The sequence below is a fragment of the Muscardinus avellanarius genome (assembly GCF_963383645.1).
Source record: "Muscardinus avellanarius genome assembly, chromosome: 4".
Classification (NCBI taxonomy): domain Eukaryota; kingdom Metazoa; phylum Chordata; class Mammalia; order Rodentia; family Gliridae; genus Muscardinus; species Muscardinus avellanarius.
In genome coordinates, this window is record NC_137789.1 from 28,730,918 (window position 1) to 28,752,311 (window position 21,394).

General features: G+C 34.2%; 1 protein-coding gene across 3 annotated transcripts in view; it reads left to right on the forward strand.

Annotated features, from left to right (window-relative positions):
- The window catches only part of CSMD3 (CUB and Sushi multiple domains 3), a gene marked incomplete at both ends in the record, with an annotated part of 1,156,743 nt that overhangs the window by 888,062 nt on the left and 247,287 nt on the right, over nt 1-21,394 (forward strand). For all 3 annotated transcript variants that reach the window (XM_080694904.1, XM_080694905.1, XM_080694906.1), the window contains one exon: nt 5,430-5,546. In XM_080694904.1, coding sequence (XP_080551030.1) covers nt 5,430-5,546 — 117 coding nt within the window. The remainder of the gene's footprint in view (nt 1-5,429; nt 5,547-21,394) is intronic.

The window sequence follows — 21,394 nt, forward strand, 5'->3', positions numbered from 1 at the left end:
GATAGGTATTTTCACAAAGATCTAGGCTTTGAAAATAGGAGAAAAGGATGTGGAAGTAATTTTAATCTTTAAATTAATACTAGTATTAACATCTGTCTGAATTTTAATTCATATTGAATAGTTTAAGAATTAGAAAAAGGCTTTGTCTTAAAAATTGTTCTGTGTGAGATAGAACTTCAAACACATTCTCTACTAGGATTTATGATTTGTGACACTGAATCAGGGTGTATCAGGGAATAAGTAATTTACTAAATGTAGACCAGCAGTTTTATAAGGTACAGCAGTTCTTGCAAACCGAAGGAATCACAGGTCACATCTAGTAAATTATTGATTTAATATACCACCTTGCTCTTTTGTGACCTGCAAGAAGTCATCATTTTGAAAAGTACCTAACTTGCTTTCTGAGAATAATTTACACATTATATAATAATTTTCATTATAGAGTATATTTGATAATAAATTATGCATTACACAGGTGAAGAGACAAAAATGTAATTGTAAGTAGCTTGAGGCTATGGTGCACGTATAATACTCTAAAATCCTTGAACATTCAGACAGAATCTCCTCCTTATAAATTGTTTGATATTCTCTTTTACTCACTAGTAAGGTACCTCTTGTTCTTATTCATCTTCCGTCCTCCTCCTCCATCCTACACACATAACCCTGCTCAAACCACAGGTGGAAAGTGATTTTCCCTAGATGATTAGAAACCATAAATCCTGGTTGCATCTCATGCTCTGATTTCTCTGGAAATACCACATCTATCAACTGTAGCACTGCTTGCATAATTCAAGAGTAAAACAAGCATATATGCAGTTTAATTGTATCATGGACACATTTTACTTATACATACAAATCCATACACTTTTTTTAAAAAAGAAACAAACAAAAAGAAAACAAGAAAAAAAAGTAAACCGTGTGGTTGACTTCACTTACTCAATGAAAGTACACTCAGACTGATAAAATGTTAGTGTGATTTTGCAACTATAAATTGTCGTAGCATGATAAGAGGATGTATTTGAATTCTGCACTGGATTTGTGATTTACCTGGGGTAATTTCAACTAGACAATATGTTTGTGTTATGTGATCATAGTGGAACATCATTTTATAGTATACTACTTATTTAAGTACAGTTTATTTAAACATCTAACAGATATATTTGGAGAATTTACTTTTTACTTACAGTGTCCTAAGAAGGAAGAAGAAACATGTGAGTTAGAAATATCATTAGCAGAAGCATGAAGTTATGGTGATGAGCAGAGCTAGGAGTCTATTTGAAAGGCCCATGTTAAAAATGATCCGGAGTCTTAATCATGGTTGACATAGTGGCAGAGAAGATAGAAGCTAATACATTACATAAGAGGATAAGCAACAAATCCATTAATGGACCCCAAAGTTAGAAAAAGGAGGTAAAGAATAAGATCTTAAAAGTTAAAATTGACATTTGAAATATCTAAAATCATTTGACCCTCTATGTATGCATAAAATACAGTTCTTCTGTGCTTCAAATCATACTTATTTATAATCAATTACTCTAACATTATTAACTATCTGACATTTTGCAAAATTATTTCTGAGAAACATTGCTCCCATGAGATGTTATTGGAAAAAAGTTTTCTATGCTCAAATGTGTTAGATAAAGCATGGTATAAAAATGTGGATTTATATGCCTCATAAATTATAATAAGGAACAGATCTTATTTAATGTATTTTAATGGGTATAAACTGTTTAGAGAAAACAATTGTCAGTTTGGCCAAAGAACTAGAGGTATAGGTGGCATGTCAAAAACAAAAGTTAGAGTTGAATTAAAAGTTATAGTTTGCTTTGATCTACTATTATTTTTAAGAACAAGAAAAACAAAGGCTGCCCTTTTCCTTACTGGTCACTAAGATGAAATGAAAAAGTAATGAAAATATAAAAAGTTACTAGAGAGCAATATTAGGAGAATCAGTGAAGTTGTCTTGGCTTAATCATTGCATTTATATTTTATAAATAAAAACCAAATTATAATAGATCTTGGGCCATAATTTACCTTTATTTATATCAATTACATATTGTATAATTATTACCAGTCACTAATATTCTGTATTATTTAGTACAAATTTGTCCACGGTATAGGCACTGACCAGAAGGCTACTTAGTACAAATAAGAGAATCTGACATAATATTAGCAACCAGAAAAACATATGATTAAACTGCAATCTCACATATATTGATGGTTTATAAAAAGCTTTCATATTTATAAATGAGTTTTTCAATAAAAGCTGTCCTAAATGTCCATTATGCAAATTACAGTATCTGAAACAAATCAAGTGTGATGGCTACATATTAATGTGAGATGGTAGAATGTTCATGACTAAGTTGCAGAATTGCACTTGAGCTAGAAACTCTCATTTCTATTCATACATTCTAAATATAAAAATAAGAGTTTTTGTCATGTACCTTCAAAGTATTATAATTTTAATTTTGGAGCACCTTAAAATCAGTAAGAAAGTTAAAATAAAACACACTGCTCTTTCTTGAACGATTCTCTCATCAGTAGTATTATCAGCTGAATAAAGTTATCAGTGCCAAAATAGGAATATACCTGACTACTCTAATCTCAAACAATGAGGAATGATGAGAGTGATGCATCTAGGGTTATTATCATCACTGTCAATTTGTTGTTTCTGGAAAGTACTAATTTTAGAGTATTTAATTCTAACTACTTAATAACCTTTTATAGTAATTTTTTTAAAAAAGGGCAGAACATTCATTAGCCATCCTATGCAATACAATATCCTGTTGGTATGTTTTAAATAGATAACTATATTTTTAAACTGGGGTTATGAATCTATCAAAAGTTTTGACTTTTTCAAACTGTCACAGCTCTTCCTCAGGCACTTAACATACTACTGCATTGAGTAATTCTTAAAGAAAAAACTGGATAAGGATGTAGCACAGTGGTAGAATAGTCGTCCAGGTGCAGGAGGTCCTGGTTTCTATCCCAGGAGGAAGGAAAGAAGGAAGGACGAAGGGAGGAAGGAAAGAAGGAAGGAAGGAAAGAAGGAAGGAAGGAAGGAAGGAAGGAAGGAAGGAAGGAAGGAAGGAAGTCAAGCATTAACATAAATACATTCCTAACTCAAAACTCATACTTAGGTTTTCAGGTTTTGACACTATTCTCAAGTCACAGAAAAAATTTCTACTATTGTCTAAAGCTATTTGGTGGAGTTTGTCAGTGATGCAAGTGACTCCTGGAGGCAAAAGGATTATAAGTTCAAGGTCAGCCTGGGCAACTTAGCAAGACACTGCATCAAAATAAAAATTCAAAAGAGATGGTGATGTAGCTCAGTGCTAGAGAGCCTGCCTAGCATGTATAAGGTGTGTTCAAGCCTGGTACCATTAAACTAAATTCTTTTCTCTTTTGTTCCTGATTTTATCTCTACACCAGTACTCCAGATCTTCCCTTTGCAATGACGTTTTCTTTACTAAACAAAACAAAAACATCCAAAGAGCTTGGCCATCTCCAACCCCCATCCTTTCATTCTCCTACGGGTTAAAGATTCTGATAATTTTTATATTCCACTATATACAGATTATTCTTTATCCAATAATAATCTAGCTTCTACTCCTTTAATATAGTTCAGAAGATCTAGCTCAAACATTTACAATCTTTTTTTGTAAAGGGCCAAATACAATGTTGGATTTAGCTGACCACATGCCTGACATACTCTGCTATGGTTTTTGTTTGTTTGTAACTCTAAAAATATTAAAAAAAAAAAAAAAACATTTCTTGGTCCGTGGGGCATGTGTTGCCTGCTGGCTGTAATTTGCAGAAAGCTGCTCTAGATGAAACAACTCAAGACATGAAAAACCTTTTTTTGGTGTATGAGCAGAAAAATAAATTATATCTTGTCCTCCCTACACAAGTTCAAAGCCAAAGCCAAAGAAAAAACAGGCTGAATAATATTAATTAATTAGCTTTGATACTAACAAAATATAGGGGAAAGCTTGGCATAGTGGCCCATGTTTATAATCTCGGTATTTGGGAGGCTGAGAAAGGAAGGTTGCAGGTTCAAGACCAGCCTCAACAACTTAGTCAGGCCCTCTGCAACTTACTGAGACCCCACTTCAAAATAAAATAGGGCTGAAGGTATAGCTCATAATTAGAATGTCCCTGGGTTCAGTTTCTAGTGGCACAAAAAGAAAAAAAAAGATGAAAGGCAGTAACAAGAGTTCACAGCCCTCCCCAAGAAGGCATCCTCCCCTAGGGAAGACACTCCCTAAAAAACTTAGAGTGGGCCAGTGAGTAGTCTAGTAAATAGACATGACAGGCAGGATGGCTCTGAACCGGAAAGAAAGTAGAAGTTCCTTTTGAGGGTCCACCAATCAGAAACTCTAACAATGGGCAGACATGATGAAAAAGTGTGTTTAAGAAAATCCCTCCTCACAAAAACCATAAGAATAGGAAGCCTATACCCACTCCCTTATAGTCCAGATACCAAGACTCCTTTTTCATTTATTAACTACTTTGAAACACTTAACCCTTCAGACTTTTTTTTTAAGTGAAACTTTTTTGTTCCATGTTCCCAAGAGACTTTCTTGATAATCACCCTTTTATTTTTTCTAATTCTCAATATTTGATATTCTGCAGAACATCTTCTTTGGCCATTACTTCTCATTCTACATACTTTTCTACATGATCTCATTCAATTAAAGCATGCCATAGACACATGAATCTCCATTAAGTAGCTCTGGTCTCTGTCTGAGTTCCAGAACTACAAATCCTAATTCATTCCTTTGCTTATAAATGACAAGACCACTACCTAAAAATTTAACAGAGAATTGGTGTCATCCTCATTTTTTTAATGAACATAACCATATTTGAGCCTGAGGTAGCCAGTAAGTCTTCCTGAAGGCACCACCAGCAACTAATTTCACCTCAAGGTAAATTATATAGTTAAAGATTGTTGAGGCAATAAAATATTCAAAGTGAGTGAATATATTTGTAAAGCCATTCGTGTCCCATATATAGAAATGCTAAATTTGGCAGCAGCATAACTAAGGTTGAGTTTGAGTCAAGTTTCAAGGCCTGACAGCAAGTAAAACAATTTCCTACCTGCATATTAATTTCTCATCATTATAAGAAGATGGTTAAGTCCAGTCTTGTCATCAATGAAAGTAAGACCACCACTATTACATTTAGAGATAAATCATTATGACATTATTATTATTTTATTTTTTTCTTTGGGGAATATTAAATTTGAATAGTTATGAGGTTTTCCATATGCGAATATATTTATTTTTAAAATATTTGACATTGGATAAACTTGTTCAAAGATATAACTGACTTAAACACCTTAAAATCTAAGAGTCCTATTTTTATATCAAAAAGATATTCATAATATGAATTTTATATTTTCTAAAAGTAATTATTTTTTCCCCCAGCACCCTGTGGAAGTCGTTCAACAGGTTCAGAAGGAACTGTTGTGTCACCAAACTACCCAAAAAATTACAGTGTCGGACATAATTGTGTTTATTCTATAGCTGTTCCAAAGGAGTTTGGTAAGTAAGATTCATCTCACCACATAGTATTTCATTCAAGACAGACTTCATTTTTTACTACATGATATATGAAAGAATTTTATAAAAATATCTACTACTCATGAAGTATTTTGCAATTCTTTTCTAGAAAGTCTATGTAATAATACATAATTCAGGTCATTTTACGTGAATTAACAGTCAAGTACACAGGTGAACAACAATATAAAAATGAAAACAGGATTGTTTTTAATTTTTAAAAATAAGTCTATCCAGTAACCTTGCAAGTGCCTTCATATTGGAATTTCCAAAATTACCAGAGCATAAAGCAAAGTCTGCTTTGCAAAATGTGCATAGTTACATAGAGAAACAAAACAATAACAAAATTATGTATAGAGCAATCATATATTGTCTTTTAGTTTATTAATATATTTCCAGATAAAAGGGAATTTTGGTTGTCAGTGTCTAGTTCTTGGGACGTGAATGAGTTTAAAAAGGCAACAAAGAACATTTCAGCTCATCTTGTCAACCTGACAATCTGTTCTGCATTGGCACTAAGAAGACAATGCGTCCTTTGCTGCCTTTACAACTCCCTAATCACAAGACTTAGAAGTCACCTATCTGGCTTCTAAAGGTTTTGGATTTGAGATCCAGCTGGATCTAACCCAGATTAAGCTTAGTTCATGCATGGATAGTCAAGGGAAATTTAGTGAGCAGTCAGGTATGTGAGAGAGGCTGAAAGTTCATAAACTTCTAGAATTTAGATTTACAACATTGTGTTACTGGTAAAGGATTTGTTATAGCTGTCATGAATGTCTGGGTCCGGGTGACTCAGGATTTTAGCTGAAGGACATGGATTTTATCATTAAAAATTGTTGGATAACATCTTGACTTAACATTTCTGTCGCAGAAATATAAAATAAGCTGATGTTTCCAGTCCAATTTCTTAAAACCAGATACTACCTTCTTTTCTTTCATCTGAATCAAGTCCAAGAACCTCAGCTTAATTGAGAGCTTTGTCATCAGAAGTAAAGAAATAGACTTTTCATTTTAACATTTCAACAGAGTGATGATGCAGTGTTAGCAAGGCAGCTGTTCTTTGTGGTACACAGTATTTCTTTCCCCTACCATTGATGGGTTTCATCAGGTTCATGTTGTTTGATAGTAGAGAGGATGCCAGTTAGAAAGAAGAATATCATTCTCTTCATTGGGTTTATTTTTTGCCTTTGGTGCCCAAGACAGTTTTCCCTTTGTTAGAGAAGTTTATGGTCCCCAGATGCCAAAAAATGTTCCATGCTGTTGACAGAATCTTAGCAGTGATAATCTAGAAAACTCCATGACTCTCAAAGTTATCATTGGAAGCCATTAATTTGTTCTTTCATATGTTCTTTTGGGGGTATCATATGGCCAAAGGATGAAAAAGAGGAAAATTAGTGATTTTATTTTTTGACATGAAGACATGCTGGTCATCCTGGCGATGTTTGACAATAACCCATGTATGCTTAGAAACAGTAGGTAGGGAAACAAACAAACAAATCAATGATTAAAAGAAAAATAAATGAAGAGATTGCTAAATTTTTATTTTGGCAGGTTAACACAAAGTGAGTTTAATTCTGTTAATATAAAGATGATGGTATTTAGACAAAAAACTAGTGGTTTTTAAAAGATTTTTCTAAGCAAGTCTTAGATTATTTTGGGGTAAATACTTTGGCTTATTAAAAATGAAACTGATTATATTTTACAGATGTTGCATCATTCTTCCTTATAAGCTATTTGTGAATTTAAAAACTTGGATTCTAATTTCAGCTGTTACATCTTGGCTATCTGCTATCTAACAAGTTAGAGAATCTCTCTGAGATTCAGTCTTTATTCTTGAAATGAGAATCAATGTATTAGTAGAGAGGAGTCGTTGTAAAGAGTAAATGAGGTTGCATGTCAAAAGTATATTTTTTATATTTCATGTTCAATATCATTGGGTTTAAGAATGCCAACTTTGCAGTCAGATCTCTGGGCTCAAGCTCAACTCAACATCTTATTCATTTTCATTGGACAAATTCTATCAACCTAAGTCTTATTTTTTTCATCTCTCAGTTTTTATAAATACCTCATAGGATTATTTTATACTTAAATGATATAATGTGTTAGAATGATTGACATAGCAGCACATATTATACACAGGTATAATTATATACACACTTTTCTTTATGTTCACATTTACAAATAACAGCTTGTATACTAACCCCCCATCCCACAGAAGTGACAAAATAAAATTATCTAGATTAAAAGGCATGTTGGTGCACACTTCTAATCCCAGCATCTGGCAGGCTGAGACAGGAGCATCGCGGTTCACAGACAGCCTCAGCTACTTAATGAAGTTCTTTGCAACTCAGTGAGACCTTATTTCAAAATAAAGAATGAGAAATAGGTCTGAGAGTGGAGCTTCAAGGTAGAATGCCCCTGAGTTCCATTCCTAGTACCACAAAAAACATGTTCTAGATTATCATATTGAATGGGATTTTAAAATGGCATGAATAAAAATAAAAAATTCATATTACTTAGCTAAAGCATGAAAATTAGAAACATAATGACAAATATTTTGGATTCACATTTTCAGTGAATATCTAATAATCCTATCATCTAATGTTCTCTTCTAATTTTCTTCATGTGGGGTAGTAGAACTGAATAAATAAAAATTGTTTACTTCTCTTACCTTTAACTCTTTGATGTGATATAATCAAACAATATTCAGTGGGTCTCTACAAAACAAAATTTTATTTTGTTTCTGCCTTTTTCTACTTTTACTTTGCAATAATTACCTACTGTTGCCACACTGAGGTATTTATCACTTCTCATTGTTACTTCAGCACATATCACTTCTTATAGTTTTCTCCTTTAATTTATCCCAAATTATGATCTTTTCCATATATATATATATATATATATATATATATATATATATATATATTAGATAATCTTAGAACTTGACTTTTAAATCTTTATTATGGTATATGTCAAATACTCTCAGCTCACTCTTTGGGATTTTATTTTTACCTGGGATTAAGGTTATAAAATGGGTATATAAGGAGAAAATCCTACATAATCAATATTACCAATGAAAATACTCCACATGACTTACGAGATCACGTATTGTACGAATGTCACATCCATATTGTCTGTCACTAAGTCGAATGGGATATTTTTCCTCCAACATAGAAACAGATGCTAGTTTCCTCAGATAATAGCAGATAACCTAGTTGTGTTGCTTATACATCATATGGTATATTGTGTTCATTTTTTCATGTTTTGTCTAGTATAGAAATGGATTCATAAGTTAAATATGTACATAAAGTGACTGTATTGATTGGTAGAGTATCTGTGATGTTGTCACTCGATTCTTATCTTTTAGTTTTCCTGGATAAAAATAAACATTAGTTCATAAGATATTCAGGAGCAACATCAGATTTCATTTGAATTTAAGATATTAGGGTCCCTTTACCAATATTTATCCAATAGGATTTCAGATTTTTTATATTTTTAAAACAATAGTTCTGGATCAATTGAATAGTGTTTATTAATATCTTACCATTTTCTTCTATAGTGTTAAGCTATTTTGTTTGACTTCTAGGATTAAAAGAAACTAGCTTATTTATCACTAAAATTTTAATTGCCCTTCATCTTTTAATTTTTAGTCTTGAGTATTTTTCCTTTAGAGTTTGGTTGCTTGAATGTTCAGCATTATTTTTAGTGCACGAAATATGAAACCAGGTTTATTTTATTCAAATTTGATATAGATAACATGCTTTAGAGTGTAAGAAAACTGTTCAGTGTCAGAGAGAAAAATATTAATACAACTATACCAAGAACATTAGGGCCTGAATTAGATTTCAAGGAGATGAGAATGAGTAAATTGGGGAATAAATGTTTTAGAGTTCTACTTATCTTGGCTGAAAAAAACCAACAACAAATAGGATACTAGCCAAAGTAGGTACACATTAGAGGGAAATGTTTGTCTTTGCTAAATTTTTCTTGAAATAAAAGAGAGTGAAGTACTTAGTCGAAAACCTCATGAGAAAGACACAGATAAGAGAGAAAAGTTGAATTTGAGTTGGACCAATTGGCAAAGCAAGACCCTTTAAGTGACTGGAGAATATGGAATTTAAAAATATCATAAGAAATGATTCACAATTAATGATATACTTAATTACATATTGAATTAGTTTCACACGTAATATTGCCTATTTAAATTATCAGTTTCAATTTTTTTTAATCTCAATCTCTCTTCAGTCAGATTCTTCTGAATTCTTAAGAATTTTCTTTCTTTTTTTTTTTTTTGTGGATTTGGGGACAGAACCCAGGGGCATTTGAACTCCGAGCCACACCCCCTGCCCTATTTTTTTAGTCTTTACTTTTGAAACAAGTTCTCACTAATTTGCCAAGGGCCTCACTAAGTAGCTGAGGCTGTCTGTGAACTGCTTTCCTCCAATCTCAGCCTCCTGAGTGCTGGGATTCCAAGCATGTGCCACCACGCCCGGCTAATTCCTAGGAATTTTCTATGAAGAGGATGTCTCAGAGCCCTAAGGCTCCCATGGCAAAGCATCACAAACTCAGTGGCTTAAAACAATAGCAATTTGCTCCCTTCCAGTTCCTGAAGGTAGATGCTTGAAACCATGAATGTATCACGTCACTCACTTTCTGCAGACTCTAGGGAAGCATCCTTCCTTGCCTCTTCCCAGCTTCTGCTGTCTCCAAGCCATCCTTGAGGTCCTTGAAGTTATGACTGTATAACTCTCATCTCAGACTCCATTTTCACAAGACCCTGTCTCTCTGCCTCTCTTTTTGTGTGGTTTTCTGTGTTCTTTTCTTCTCATAATGACACTGTTTGATGGATTTAGGGCCCACCAGAATCAGTTTGATCTCATTTTGATCCTTAACTAATTATATCTGCAAAGACCCTATTTCCAAATATGACAATATCTTGAGCTTCTGTGTTGATTTGAATTTGTAAAGACATTGTTTAATCCACTATAAAGATAAACTTTACTCCCACCATTTTATTGTAAAAATCTTATCATTCATAACTGTGAAAGGCTCAAATCTTAGCTGTATAGAGTTCATACTGATATTCAGATTTCTTAGAGAATTCCAACTTGTGGTGCATCTTGAAAATACTGAAAGTAGTAAGATGGTAATGTATTTCTTTGTTTACCTTCCCCAATAGTTCCAGCTACTAGAAGACTCACCCTGAAGGCATATTTATTGGGGCACATAACGTACTCTCTGTGAAGAATAGTTTTCACATGTGGAATCTTGGAAAAGACATAAAAACATTCTTATATTTGCCAGTTAATCTTTCCTTCCTCCTATCTTTGTTGGTGGTTCAGTTTCTTAGTTACCTAAGCTTTAAGTTCATGAATCTCTAAATCACCTGAAGTAATATTCAGATTACTCCAGCGGCACACAGAGATTCTATGTTCTTTTATGGTTTTCTATATAAGGAGGTTTTTTGTAAGTTGCTTTCACTACCTCAAACTTTTCTCATACTTCTGCGTATTTTATATTTGTTTCTTATTCATGTTCTTCACTACATGTTCTAGTCAATCTAGAAACATCTTTTCCTGCAACATTACTCATAATATAGAATTACAGGTTTCTTTTAAATTTTGTACATTATAGTATTATATTAAAAACAATCAATTAACAAATATCTCATTAGTTCTTATTACATTCATTATATTTAGTATCATCAGTCTGATAAGCTTAGGTAATTACATAATAGTTAAGTGTAATGTATTTTTGCAATAGCACATCTTTTCACATTTCTGCATAATCTGTTAGGCTGTGAAGGTAGTCATTGAAAACTTAGTTTTTAGAATTTTGAAGGAAAAAAAAATAATAAAACTAAGATTCACATGCACTATTGATGTATGTGTAATTTGGGAACATCTGGACTTTTTAATACATGCTAAAATAGTTTTGACTTGCATATGCAAAGTTAGTTGTCCTCATCTTTTATGTTAAAATGATAGTAATTATTTTGTTCTGTATGAATCCTTTAAGATTCATACACACATACACACGCACACACACACACACATATATATCATATATATGACAATTTGCCTTTTGATCTACAGCCACTTTTTTAAAGGCTTATTTACTCAACATAATTTATATAATTTATATTGTGATTACCTGTCTATATATTTAGTTCAGTAACATATTGCCACTGATTTTCTCCATATTTTAAGGTCAAGTTGTTTTAAGGTTCCTTCTGTATGCTCATTAGGTCAGCACATATTTTATCAGAATTATTTTTTTAATTTGTGAAGATTTCAGTAATTAATGAGACCTTAAGAAAATCATTAAAGACTTATATTTAAAGAGTATGACTTTTCTTTTCTGTCTTTATTTTATTTTTATGTTGGTTATACTGAAAATGGCATACATTCACACAGTCTTGGTGCTCTCCCCCCATTTCCCTTTCCCCCTCCCAACAATGAGTTCATCATATTCTCTGTTGATCATGCTACATTCACACTTATACACATATTCAAATATAACTCTTCCAATAATTAACCTCAGCGTTCTTCCTCTCCTACCCTTTCTTTCTAGCTTTGCTGAGGTTTCCCCTCCATTATCTGGAATCCATCTGTTATCCCTAATACTCACTAGTTTGGACATAATAGAGAAAACATAAGTCCCTTCTCTTTCTGTGCTTGGCTAATCTCACTTAACATAATACTCTCCAGGTCTTCATCTTCTTGAAAATGACATGATTTTGTTCTTCTTTATAATTGAGTAAAATTCCATTGTGTGTATTTCTCATAATTTAGCAATCCATTCATCTGTTGATGGAGACCTAGGTTGGTTCCATATTTTGGCTATTACAAATTGTGCCATGGTTATGCAAATGTTACTGTAGTTCTCTGATTTCAACCCCGTTGGAAAGATACCCAGGAGTGATATAGCCAGATCATATGGTGGATCTATTCCCAGTTTTCTGAGGAATCTCTACAGTGATCTCCATAGTACCTGAACTAGTTTGCACTCCCACCCATAGAGTATGACATTTTCTTTTCTTTTTTTATTTTGCATTACTGGGGATGAAATCCAGGGGCATTTTACCTCTGACCTATACTATAAGTTCTATTTTTTTATTCTTCATTTTGAAACAGTATCTCACTGGGTTCCAAAGGACATCACTAAGTAGCTAAGTCTGTTCACAAACCGTGATCCTCCTGTCTCAGCCTCCCAAATGCTGAGATTACAAGCATGCACTACCATGCCTGGCTTAGTATGACTTTTTTTTTTTTTTTTGGTGGTACTGGGGTTCCTGAAAACCCTTCTACCTCTGTGCTACACTCTTAGACCTATTTTATACTTTTTATTTGGAAACAGGGTCTGTTAATCCAGCACAGCTGGCTTTGAACCTGTGCGATCCTCCTGTCTCTGCCTCCCAAGAGTGGGGATTACAAGTGTGTGCCACCATGCCTGGCTTGACTTTTTTTTTTAACAGAACAAATTTCATCAAAATCAAGGGCTACTCTTTTCTAAATACTGAATTTATCTAACAATTACAAATAATGTCACCAAAGTATGTATAACCAAAATTCACAATTTACTATTTACTATTACTTGATTAGATTTGGGGCATTTGAAATAAAAATGGAGTTCTTTTGTTTATTCAGTTAGATGGTTGTTTTAATGTCAGTAAGTAGAAACATGTATGTTATAATTTGCCTTTAAAAATAAGAGGAGAGAAGGAAGAAAGGAGGGAGGGAGGAGTGTGAGTGATGGCCAGGTGGTGTCTAAACTATACAGACTTCATTTATTGTTCATGCATTTGATCCCAAGGAGCTCTTCAGGGTGGCATGGGATCCAGAAGAGATGTGACCTATTACAAAATCATGACCTCTGGCCACAAATGGTGGCTATATCCTCCTGGGGGAGGAATATGCCTGCAGGGCTAGGTTTGGCCCTAACCTGTAGGTATAATTTTTATTTTTGCAAGGAGTCCTCAATACCATGATGTACTTGCACAAGTTACTGCTTACATAGCTCCAGGCAGAGAGATAGCTGCATTTGGAGAGTCATGGCTCAGGTCCTATGGGTCTCTGCTTCCAGGACACTTAGTGTGGTCGACAGAAATTGCCACTCTATTGGCATATGACATTGGGCTGATGAGTAGCGTTTCTTGTATCAGAAGTCCATGGTCAACTTACAGCTGCCACCTGTGTTCCAGAGACTCTGAAAGGCATGGAAAGAAGTTGCTAAGGTCTCTGTGATAAAGAAATTGTTTTCTGGGAGGATTAAGAACAGAAACAATGTCTTTTATTACATTTTAGAAAAAAATATCAAGACATTTTAAAAGATTTGGGTCTGGTTCTAACATGGTGGTACTGTGAGGGTCAATGGTTATTTCTTACGATATCAGTGATGATGTAGACATTGGCTGATAAAATTATTATCAGAAACTTAACTGAGGTGACAGAACCTTGCGCTAGACATGGGACAATGGAACCATCCGTTTCAGTGAGCTCTTTTTTATTGTGGATAATGATTGTCCTTAGAGGATGATGTCATAAGTATGATTTCATTAACTGTGCTTCTCAAGAAAGATAGATGCAGTTTTTGACGTGACTGCATTGCAGACTGTATGCAATGGCCCTTTTGTTAAAAGACCTATATAGACAAGCAAGTGAAGCTGTTTCTTTGAGGATGAAAGTAAAAAGTATTTAATCAGTGTGTCATTGAAGGTGAAGGCTCAGTGGAACCAAATAGAACGTATAAGTTAAACCTTTAACAGCAAAACTTTTAGCAGCCGATGATTAGTCAAAGTAATTTCTATAACACTGGTTATGGAGCTCTAAATAGATGGGAACACTGAACTAAATTTACAGTAATCCACTATGAGATACCATTCATATTTTCCAGGTTTATAAAAGCCAAATCAACTGGGTGTGGTGATGCCCGAGACAGGGAAACTGCAGATTTGAGGCCCAGTCTCAGCAACTCAGTGAGATTGTGTTTCGAAATAAAAGTGAAAAGAACTGCAGGTGTAGCTCAGTGGTATAATGCCACTAGGATCTATCCCTAGTACAAAAAAAAAGCTACACCAAGCTGTTAAATGGAGTAATAGTAATGATGCTCACACCTCTTTGAATATATCTTTAATAATGGATTTCAATGTTTGAGAGCATTGTTTTATTTTTACATTCAGTTATATAGACTAATTTAACTGAAGGTAAAGATCCATAGGCTTTCATTTTTTCAAGCCTATGGTAAGTACCAAAACCTTAATCTATTACATTGCATTGTTGACTAGGGCTTCCATGACCATTAGCATGTATTTAGACAACACAATAATTCTGATGATTCAGATAAGGCATACTTCTTTGTTCACTATTTTATATTATATGTCCTTTTACATAGTAGGGTATGCCTATCTTAAATTTAGTGAAATTCCCCCAAAATATATTTAACTTGAACTCTATATTTGTTAAGACCATGAAGTTTTGCCAATCAATAAATGTCTCTGTAGAGTGGATGTGGTGGCACATGCTTGTAATCCCAATACTTGGGAGGCTGAGACAAGAAGATTGTGCAGGTTCAAAGTCAGCATCAGCTAATCAGTGAGTAGAAGTTAAAATTCAGAACTCATATTATAGAGACACAGACATCAATTTGAGACCTACTACATGTTTACTTTTTAAATTCCTACAACACAGCCAGGCATGGTGGCGCACGCTTGTATCCCTGTGCTTGGGAGGCTGAGACAGGAGGATCGCATGGGTTCGAAGCCAGCCTCACCTACTTAGTGAGGCTTTCAGCAACTTAGTGAGACCCTGTTTCCAAATAAAATATAAAAAAGGTCTGGGAGTATAGCTCGGAGGTAGAAAGCCTCTGGGTTCCAACCCCAGTACCACCAAAAAAAAAAAAAAAAATTTCTACAACACATTTTGGATTTCTAATTGTGTTAAAATGTGATTCACTTTTAATTTTCTGCTTTCTTACTTTACAACTTGTGTGTTTGTGTGTTTGTGTGTGTGTGTGTATGTGTGAGTGCAAGTGTTGTCTTTGCATGGTTTTGTCTTTCTCTTGTTTTTTGTTTCAGTGGTCATCATATATACTTCAGAGCACGACATTTTTATTTTGTTCATATATTTTTTTCTTCAAACTGCACCAAATCAGTAACATAAGGCATAGGGACTTCCCACATGACAGTGGTTTTGTCAGAGTGTTTAAGGACACTGGGTTTAAGTTCAACTTAAATTATGTCCTTAAGCATACCACATGAGTATTTTTCTCTATAAGCCAAAAAATCAGTATCTTTGTTACGATAGAGGCCTGGGCAGAAATATTAACAAAGGCATTTTATAGTCTTTTTGAGATAACTTCTTTTAGGAATTTATAGCTCAGCATACCACAAAGCAATTGCTCTTCTACACTATGGGCCACCCAGCAGGATCATGTAATGTACAGGGCGTCAGCATTTTCCCTGTATTTTCTATAGAAGAGTGGCCAGTGCCTGGTTGATACATATAATCAATCGCCAGAAGGTATGAGTCATTCCTCTGAGCCTAGCATTAGTCATGGTTTATGCTGGAACCAAGATTCATGATTCAAAATGAGACACAGATAGGTCCAGAGATTGACACACAACCCAGGGTTACTTTAAGGAGGACTTAACTTTAGTTTCTAAAATATCACAGTTTCTGATGTAAGTTTAAATCTATGATGAAAGTTCAGTAAACAAAAAGAGGTATAGTTCAACCTTCAAGTTTGCCAGCAGGTAGCAGAGCCAATTACCAAGCCAGAGCCAGAGAAGAAACAGCGTCTGTGCTCAGTCATTGCCTAGATGCACTCACTGGCTCTGCATCGGTTGTTGCGGTTGCTCTGTGTTGTTTGGGATTTAGAACCTAAAAGCATCATAGACGCACCAAGGGGAAATGAATTCTTGTTACACAATAAAAAAAATCTGGGAAAATTAAGGCAAACTCCTAAATCTGTCCAAAAAGGGCTGAGAGTGCAAGGAAAAGGAACTGACCGGGAGTTTTACTGTGGTTACAAATGGGCTGGTAGTGGAGTGCATGATCCATGTGCAAGTTAGAACTTGTGCAATTTAAACTTTCCACTGGTACCAAAAAGAGAACTCTTGTGGTACTGGGGATTGAGCCCATTGTCATTCTACTGAGCTCTTCCCCCAGCTCTATTTTTTTTTCTTATTTTTTATTTTGAAACAATGTCTTGCTAAGTTGCTGATGCTGTCCTTGAACCTGTAATCCTCCTATTTCAGCCTCCCAAGCACAGATATACCAGGCATGTGCCACCATATGCAGTCTTATCTTTATTTTATTGATGTGTAAAGTGAAAACCTGATCTCCAACAACCTTTCCATTTCAAAAAATATATGACCTGGGCATGGTGGCACACATTTGTAATCCCTGTGCTTGGGAGGCTGTGACAGGAGGATCGTACAGGTTCAAAGCCAGCCTCAGCTACTTAAGTGAGGCTCTCAGCAACTTAGTTAGACCCTGTTTCCAAATAAAAACATAAAAATAGGTCTGGGAGTATAGTCCGGAAGTAGAAATCCCCTGAGTTCCACCCCCAGTACCATCAAAAATAAATAAATATATATATATTTCATATCATAAAAGTAGATTTCATATATATGAAATCTACTTTTAAATGCAAAGATCAGGCCACTGGAAGCTCTGGAGGTAAAATATAGGAAAGTACCACCAGCATGTCTGAAATTCAGGTCTGCTAATATTAGTACGTGAATTTGTGTAATTTCAAAAAATTTCAAAGATAACTAGAAATTAAACAATCCCAAATCTTTTATAGTCCAACAAAGGTGAGATATGTTACAATGTTATGGTACTTTTAATCTTTTTTGCTTATTTTCTTTTTTTAATGCAGCACAATATTCTTGATGGTCAGTTTTATCTTTTTCACTGATGTCATGAAGGTGCCATAAATACTATCGAGGGACTTCACATTTTTCAATTCAGTACAAATGCTAAAAATTAATTTTCTGTCCTATTTCCCTGGCATTTGGACCCAAAATAATTATTGGAATGAACCTGAATATTCATATACATAGAGTAAACATTAATTGTAACACTGCAATAGAAAATTGTAGTCTTCTCTTTAAGAAGCTGATGTGTGTGAATATTTGAAATAATGAGAAAAAACACAGTTGCCTTTATATATGCATCAAATTTTTCTGGAAGTCATTTTATGTAGAAGTCATTATATACAGCTTTTTTAGTATTTCATTATTCTGTCATGCAGGATCACATTTATAATATTTTGTGCCATGACAGATTAAAGCTAAAAGATAAATGATTCTCAAAACATGCAGCATGTCAAAGGCTGAGTCTTCTGTAAACACAGAATCCTCATCATTTTTGACACCCACTGATGTCTCAGGATGGCACAGGGACCTCTAATTGTATAACACTATGATCTAGTGCTGATTACAATCCAAATACAGATGTTTATTTTTTTTTCTGTTTTGATGGCTCATCTGATTTAATTCATCTGCTTTCAGCCTAACAAAACAGTTAACATTTGCATTTTGAAATAATTTATTTATTTGAAAACTTAATATATGATGTTTCAAATTGACTAAGTGATTGATAGTAGTTATTTTGTGGTTGGTGGAGAAACATATGGTGCACATTGTACACTATAGATATTCTCCGTCTCGGTCTCTGTGTTGAAAAAAGATTTAAATCATATTCTCCTACAGTTTATATAAATTCTTAATATTTCAGCCCAGCTTTTTTGCTGAGAAGAGGAACTGTAGAAACAGATGTGTAGCTGGAGTATTTTCCAAATTCACTGAGGCTGTGTCATCTACTAAAATATCAAACTAAATATCAGAGTTTTAGCTATCATATTGCTTCTCTTAGCAACAACTTCTATAAGAAAAACATTTTTTAAAAAGCTGTATAGTATGTATTTTATTAAAAGTTGCCAATTAAAATTAAAATTTATAATCTTATAATTTTAAGGCAGGTAGCATAAATAAGAAAAGTACCTGGTTATAGATAATAATAAACATGGACATTAAGATGGCAAACTAAAGATCCAAGCCTTCTTGAAGGTGGTTTAGAGCTAGAAGATTGAAAACACTTTTTGGTTCAAATGAAGCTCATCTGTGAAATGAATTTTGCTTCCTATCAATGTGTTTAGTTCCAGGTATGGAAACTTAATTACTTGCTTTCCCTTTTACCCAATATTTTTTGGTACTCTTCAGTACTTCTAAATTCATTAGAAATATACTATTGACAATACTAACCTCAATGCAGGTAGAAACTTACAGTATATTGCTTGAAGTGACAACTAGACACTAATTGGATCGATTATTTATTCAAACAGCATGTGTATACCCAGCTTTGAGCTAGAATCAGAGTATTAACGATTATGTAAATCATGGTTTCTGACCTTCAAGAGATCACAGGAAAGGAATTAGATTACTGAACAGTTTATTTAAAAATGTGGAAAAACTGCTATAGCACATGAAGAATGTGATTGGTAAGATGATAGAGAAAAGCCGAGGAGGAACAACAAAGGCTAAAATGTCCAGTGCAGGAGTGAGGGGTACAGTGTCAGAAACATTCATCTGATGGGACAGTGTGGCCTGAGTCTTGGAGACCGTGCAACTAGCTCATTGGAGAAGAGATTCTGGCCAGAGTGAACAACGCAGGGAAAGACAGACAGATAGAACATTATTGCTAAAAGTCCTACATATTTTTTTCCATGTGGATAAAAAGCAAAGCACTAAATCAGAAACTAATACACTTGAAACTGGAGATGAAGACAGAGATAGGATAATGGAAGGTTTTCTGTGCCATGTTTAAATCAGTTAAACAAATGCTTCCTGAGTTCCTGCTTGGCTTCAGAGAATCATTTTCTAGGCGGGGGCCACCTCACATCTAATGAAACAGAAATCCTTAATTGGTCTCATTAGCATGTACTCTGGTGGAGTCGTGAGATGGCCAAAGGATAAGAATTGCATGATACATAGTGTACAGCTAGTGCAGTGATTAGGATTTAGAAATATTCTCATGTGTTGCAGGTATCCACTGGTCAAGTGTCCTAAATGACCTTGAAATTCTCTGGCCTCCTGGCTCTTCCATTCAGCAACTAATGGGGCAGTACTTAACCAAGTATCGATTCTGGTTCATCTCTGCCAATGTCACATTGATGAAATATTTTGAAAGTCACCTGTGAGGATAATTGAGTAATCTTAAGCAGAGACACAATTATGATCACAAATTCTGCTAATGAAACTGAAGAGTCAAGAAAAGCTGGGTAATTTGGGGAAGAATATTAAAAAGATCAAATTCACATTAGAGAGATTAGTAGAAATTATAATGTGTTGAAAACTGAAGAATAAGACTGAGGTTGCAATCTATCCTAAGGACTGTAGACACTAATGAAGCTATTGGCAAAGGCTGTGGGACACCATCCTTGGTGACAGGGGAAGGGCAGATGCTCCAGAGGCCCAGGTGACAGACAATGAGTGGACTAATTTAGGCAGTGAGAGGTGGGAGAAAAAACTGTTCGTAGTGGAAATTAGAAATGAATGAGGTCGGTGAGCACATCTGGGTGACAGTCAGTATCCCAATGTAACCTGTGATCTCTGGGGAGAATGGTGGAAACAGGAACAGGAGTAAAATGGGTCAGTTGGTTTCACAAAGACGAGGTTATCTATTGTCCCAGCATCTTCTTACTGTCAGGACTCGAGAATCCAGAGTCCAATCATCAGCTTTGTAGGTTCAGAAATTCAATGTCAGCTAATTCTGAGGATATTCAAGCCTCAGGAGACTGATTATTCATATTGATTCCCACTCAACAAAGCCCAGAGATACTGATTTATAAATCACAATGCCAACTGACCAGCTTATTGTGAAAGAATATACAGCAGTCTCATCTGGCCCTGTGCCTAGAACCCTTCATGTTGGTATATATATACACATACATATTTCTTAGACAAATGAATATAATTATCAAATCAGATGTTTCTTGAAGTTTAGGGACATCTTCAAAAAGAGCTTGTACTTAGGGAAAATTTATGTCCAGCTACCATAGCTGGAAAAGATAGTCTTATCTACACTAGGAAAAAAAAATATATATATATATATTTTTTTTAATTCACTAAACCAACCATCTTAAAGTTTCAGGAGAAATTGAAACTGGGTGAGGAGGTAGGAACGACCCACCACCAAAAAATATTGGAAAAACTTGGTTTTAAAAGTTTGAACATCTTTCTGGTTTGTTTTTGCCCTAGTTGGTAACTCTATTCTAATATTTCTAAGATTAAGATACACCCTGATTTCTTAAGGAAACTCTTAATTTTATTTTTTGCAGGTAACAATTGGCATATTTTTATGTTATTGATCCTAATTTAACTTAGTTAGACTCTTGGCTACCGATTAAAGTTTTTAATACAAGCATTGTGATTAAGCCTAATATGTCCAAAGTCATAATTATAAATTTATTATAGGAATAGCATTTGTTAAGATGAAGGTGAATATTTAGTTACAAAAATCTTGTTTTTATTGGCAGTGTCACTATCTTTCTTTGGGTTGGTTGGAAAGATTGAGCCTATACAGTTGTACTGAAGATATGTACCTCTATAAATAAACCAAATAAATATGTACTTGTATAAATATATAAATAAATATATTTAGAATAAAAATATATACATATTATATATATATATATATATATATATATATATATATATATATTTTTTTTTTTTTTTTTTTTCTGTATACCAGCGATCGAACTCAGGACTTCACACGTGCTAGGCAAGGTTAAACTGTAGTTCTTATAGTTCTTAGAAGTGTAATACT